Genomic DNA, 4,263 nt, shown 5'->3' with positions numbered 1-4,263 from the left:
CATCAAGTCCAACCGTAAACCCAACACTGCCAAGTCCACCACTAAACCCTAAGCACCACAGTCAACTGACCACTTTGGTCAGTTGGGGCCAGCTGTCCCAGCTGTGTCCCCTCCCAACTCCTCGTGCACCCCAAGGCTACTTGCTGCTGGGGCAATGTGAGGAGCAGAAAAGGTCTTGAGGCTGTGCAAGCACTGCTCAGCAGTAAAGAAAACATCTCTGTGTTATCAACACTGTTGTGGTGGGTTGACCTTGGGTGGATGCCAGGTGCCCACCAAGCCGCTCTATCACTCTCCTCCTCAGCAGGATGGGGGGGGAGAAAATAAGATAGGAAAAAACCCCAACAACACGTGGGTTGAGATAAAGGCAGTTTAATAAAGCAGAAGCAAAGGCCACGCGCGGAAGCAAAGGAAATCGATAGATTTATTCTCTACTTCCCATCAGCAGGCGACATCCAGCCGCTTCCCAGGAAGCAGGGCTTCAGTACGCTTAGCGGTTTCTCTGGAAGACAAACATCGTAATAACAAATGCCCCCGCCTCCTTCTCCTTTGTCTTAGCTTTTATTGCTGAGCAGACATCATGGATGATCATGAGCCAGCAATGTGCCCTTGGGGCCAAGAAGGCCAATGGCATCCTGGGGTGCATGCAGAAGAGTGTGGCCAGCAGGTGAAGGGAGGTTATCCTCCCCCTCTACTCTGCCCTGGTGATGCTGCATCTGGAGGGCTGTGTCCAGATCTGGGCTCTCCGGTTCAAGAAGGACAGGGAGCTGCTGGAGAGGGTACAACAAAGAGCTACGAAGATGATTAGGGGACTGGAACATCTTTCTTATGAGGAAAGGCTGAGGGACTTGGGTCTTTTTAGTCTGGAGAAGAGAAGACTGAGGAGAGATCTTCTCAATTCTTATAAATACTGAAGGGGTGGGTGCCAGGAGGATGGGGCCAGTCTTTTTTCAGTGGTGCCCAGTGACAGGACGAGAGGTAACGGGCACAAACTTGATCATGGGAAGTTCCATCTAAAGATGAGGAGGAACTTCTTTCCTTTGAGGGTGGCAGAGCACTGGAACAAGCTGCCCAGAGAGGTTGTGGAGTCTCCTTCTCTGGAGATATTCAAGACTCTCCTGGACACATTCCTGTGCAACCTGCTCTCGGTGAACCTGCCCTGGCGGGGTGGTTGGACTAGATGATCTCCAGAGGTCCCTTCCAACCCCTGTCATTCTGTCCTTCTGTGATTCTGTGGTATGGAATATCCCTTTGGTCAGTTTGGGTCAACTGTCCTGGCTATATCCCCTCCCAAGATCTTGCCCACCCCCAGACTACTGGGTGAGGGGGGAATGTTGGAGAGACAGCCTTGGTGCTGTGGAGCACTGCTCAGCAGTAGCCAAAATACTGGTGTGTTACATCTTCCTAGCTACCAATACAGAGCACAGCACTATGAGGGCTACTATGGAGAAAATGAACCCCATCTCAGCCAAACCCAATACAACTGCTTTCATCACAAATCCAAAACATCTTGATACAAACTACTATGAAGAAAATTATCTCTAATTCCAGCCAAAACCAATTCGATGTTGCATGGCGAGGGCTGGTGGAGCGATGCAGAGCCCTCTGTCCCTGCACAGGGCAGAAGTGCAGCAATGCCCAGAGACCAGCGGGCACCTCAGCTGTCTGTGCTGGCCTCCGTGGCACTTCTCCCGCGCAGAGGGACAGACTGCTGCTTCCACTGGGGAGACTTTACCTGTTAGACCATGAAGAAGTCATCAAGGAGGTGGCAACTGGATGCTACTGTATTGATGCTCTGGTGTAGCCCTGCTGTAGGGGTGGGGAACAGAGTCAGGGGAGAGTCCGAGAGGTGTTCAGGTGATTTACTTTGGTGAGAGATAGGTAAAGTGTGTGCTATGTTCGTGCATTCAGGACGGTGGTGACTGTGTGTCGGTACCTGCTCCCCAGGGCTGACAGACCTTCACCAAGAGAGAGGGGATGTTCTCAGCAGCCTGGCCTGACCTCGTAGGTGACCCTGCTTTGAGCAGGAGTTGGGCTAGAGACCTCCTGAGGTCCCTTGCAGCCTGAGTTATCCCGTGGTCCTGTGATCCCATGTCCCTTACATCTCTTGGCATGGCTCCGCTGCACAGAAAGTGATATGTTAAGGAAACAGTTATTTTGCTGTGGTTCAGTTGCACTAGGTCATTTTGCCAGAGCAAGATCAGGTGGTGGCTGCAGCCCTTATTTATGTTGGGAGCTCTGAGGGAACTGGACCACCCAGAGCTGCTGTGCCAATGTCACTGCCTTGTGCTAGGGACAGGTGGGAGAACAACCAGCTGAAGCCCTTGGTGCTGACCTGAATTCAGTGGGTGCCAACATTTCCTGGGGCACCTGCGTCTCTGAATGTACACCGAGTGCCACACCAAGGTCCAACAGAGGTTTTGGCCATTCTAGGGAATGGACTTTGTCTTCATGAGTCCCAGCCCTCTGCCCTGAAGGCCAGGCCCAACCGCTCCTGCCATGGGTCTCCTCCGGGAGATGGCCCTGCGTGCTCCATCACGAATCTGCTTCATCCTGATGCCGTAGATCAGGGGGTTGAATGCCGGTGGGATGAGGAGATAGAGATCAGCCAACAGGACTTGAACATGGGGTGGGAGCTCCTGGTGGTACCTCTCCATGTACATGGAGAGCAGCCCAGGGATGTAGAAGAGGGCCATTACACAGAGGTGTGAGCCGCAGGTGCTGAAGGCTTTTTTGCGGGCTTGAGGGGAGGAGAGGTTGAGCACAGCTTGGAGGATGAGCGCGTACGAGAGGGCGATGAGCAGCGAGTCAAAGGTGCCCACATAGGTGGAGACAGAGAGGCTGTAGGTGTTGCTGAAGGCAGCGTCCCCGCAAGCCAGTTTGAGCACGGCCATGTGCTCACAGTACGAGTGGTCCACGACTGCCGGGCTGCAGAGAGGCAGGCGGCGAATCTGGAAGGTGAGGGGGCTCATGAAAACCACAGCCCTGAGCAAGGTAGCCAAACCAATGGCAGCCACAACGGGGCTGGTCAGGATGGACAAGTACCGCAGTGGATTGCAAATGGCCATGTAGCGGTCAAAGGCCATCGCCACCAGCACCCCCGACTCCATCACAGAGAAAGCGTGAACAAAGTACATCTGGATGAGACAAGCATCCAGGCTGATGGCAGTGGAGTGAAACCAGAAGATGCCTAGCATTTTGGGGGTGATGGAGGTGGACATCACTAAGTCAATGACAGCCAGCATGGACAAGAAGAGGAACATGGGCAGGTGCAGGCTGGGATCAGCCTTTATCACGCACAGGAGGGTGATGTTCCCAGCCAGCGTGATGAGGTACATGATGCAGAAGGGGATGGAGATCCAGCGATGCAGGTGCTGCAGCCCCGGGATGCCCATCAGGTGCAGCTCCGACAGCGAGGTGTTGGTGGGACGTGAGTGGGGCATGGTGGTCACTGCAGGAGCCTGACTGGGGAGAGCCCAGGCACACAAGGACGGCCATACCCTGGGTCACACCAAAGGTCCATCCAGCCTCAGATCCGATGTCCAGCATCAAAAGCAGATCCTTAGGGAAGAATATGAGAAAGGAAACATACCATGATACTTCTCCCGAGTGCCTCCCCAGCTTCCAATGATTTGAAGCTCAGGGACTTCCTGAGCTGGATGTGGTTTCTCCTTTTTTATTAACCCCACCCCAGAAACCCATCTAGCCTCTTCTGTGCAAAATTTTAGCACCCACTCTGTCTTTTAGCAAGGAGTTTTACAAACTAACGGCACCTTCTGTGAAATAACCCCTTCCCTTTCCTGTGAGCCTGACATTTGCTGGTGTCATTTGACGTCCCGTAGTTCCTATATCAAAACAAGCAGAGAAGAGTTAGCCCAATCTTTGTCCTTCTTCCACATGCCACCATGAGACATGGAAGTAAGTAAACCTCAGATGATGGAAGTTTTATTCCAGACCTGCAGGAGAATTTTTAACCCCTCTATCAGCACCAACTATTTGATTTCCCATCTTCACTTCCCACTTGTCTTGCTCTGTATCGAGAAAGATGGAGCTGAAAAGGACTTTCTGGATCACAGAGCCAACTGTCTGTTGCTTTAGGTGGGACAGATTATTTTACCCAGGAAAACTGATAGTCAGCATCCTAGGATATTTTGCTTTCATGCATCTGCTGGAAGACAGCTCTAACCCTCCACCCTGCTCCAACAGGTGGAAAATTACCTCTACTTTCCTCTCTCAGTGTGTTCCCATCCAGTTTCTATCACCTCT

The 4,263-nt window shown here is 52.5% G+C and overlaps 1 protein-coding gene across 1 annotated transcript; it reads right to left on the bottom strand.

Moving 5' to 3' along the window:
• Positions 1-2,426: 2,426 nt before the first annotated feature.
• LOC104255148 (olfactory receptor 52K2) lies at positions 2,427-3,440 on the bottom strand. Its single transcript, XM_009809133.2, has one exon. The coding sequence runs from the start codon at positions 3,438-3,440 to the stop codon at positions 2,427-2,429; it is 1,014 nt and encodes a 337-aa protein (XP_009807435.2).
• Positions 3,441-4,263: the final 823 nt, after the last annotated feature.

Source organism: Gavia stellata, chromosome 1 (genome assembly GCF_030936135.1).
Source record: "Gavia stellata isolate bGavSte3 chromosome 1, bGavSte3.hap2, whole genome shotgun sequence".
Taxonomy (NCBI): Eukaryota; Metazoa; Chordata; class Aves; order Gaviiformes; family Gaviidae; genus Gavia; species Gavia stellata.
Note: the sequence above shows the minus strand (reverse complement) of the source record. Positions and strands in the feature narration are given on the sequence as shown.

What these genes read in the sequence shown, in the direction of transcription:
- LOC104255148 (XM_009809133.2), bottom strand. Translation starts at nt 3,440, where the DNA reads ATGCCCCACTCACGTCCCACCAACACCTCGCTGTCGGAGCTGCACCTG.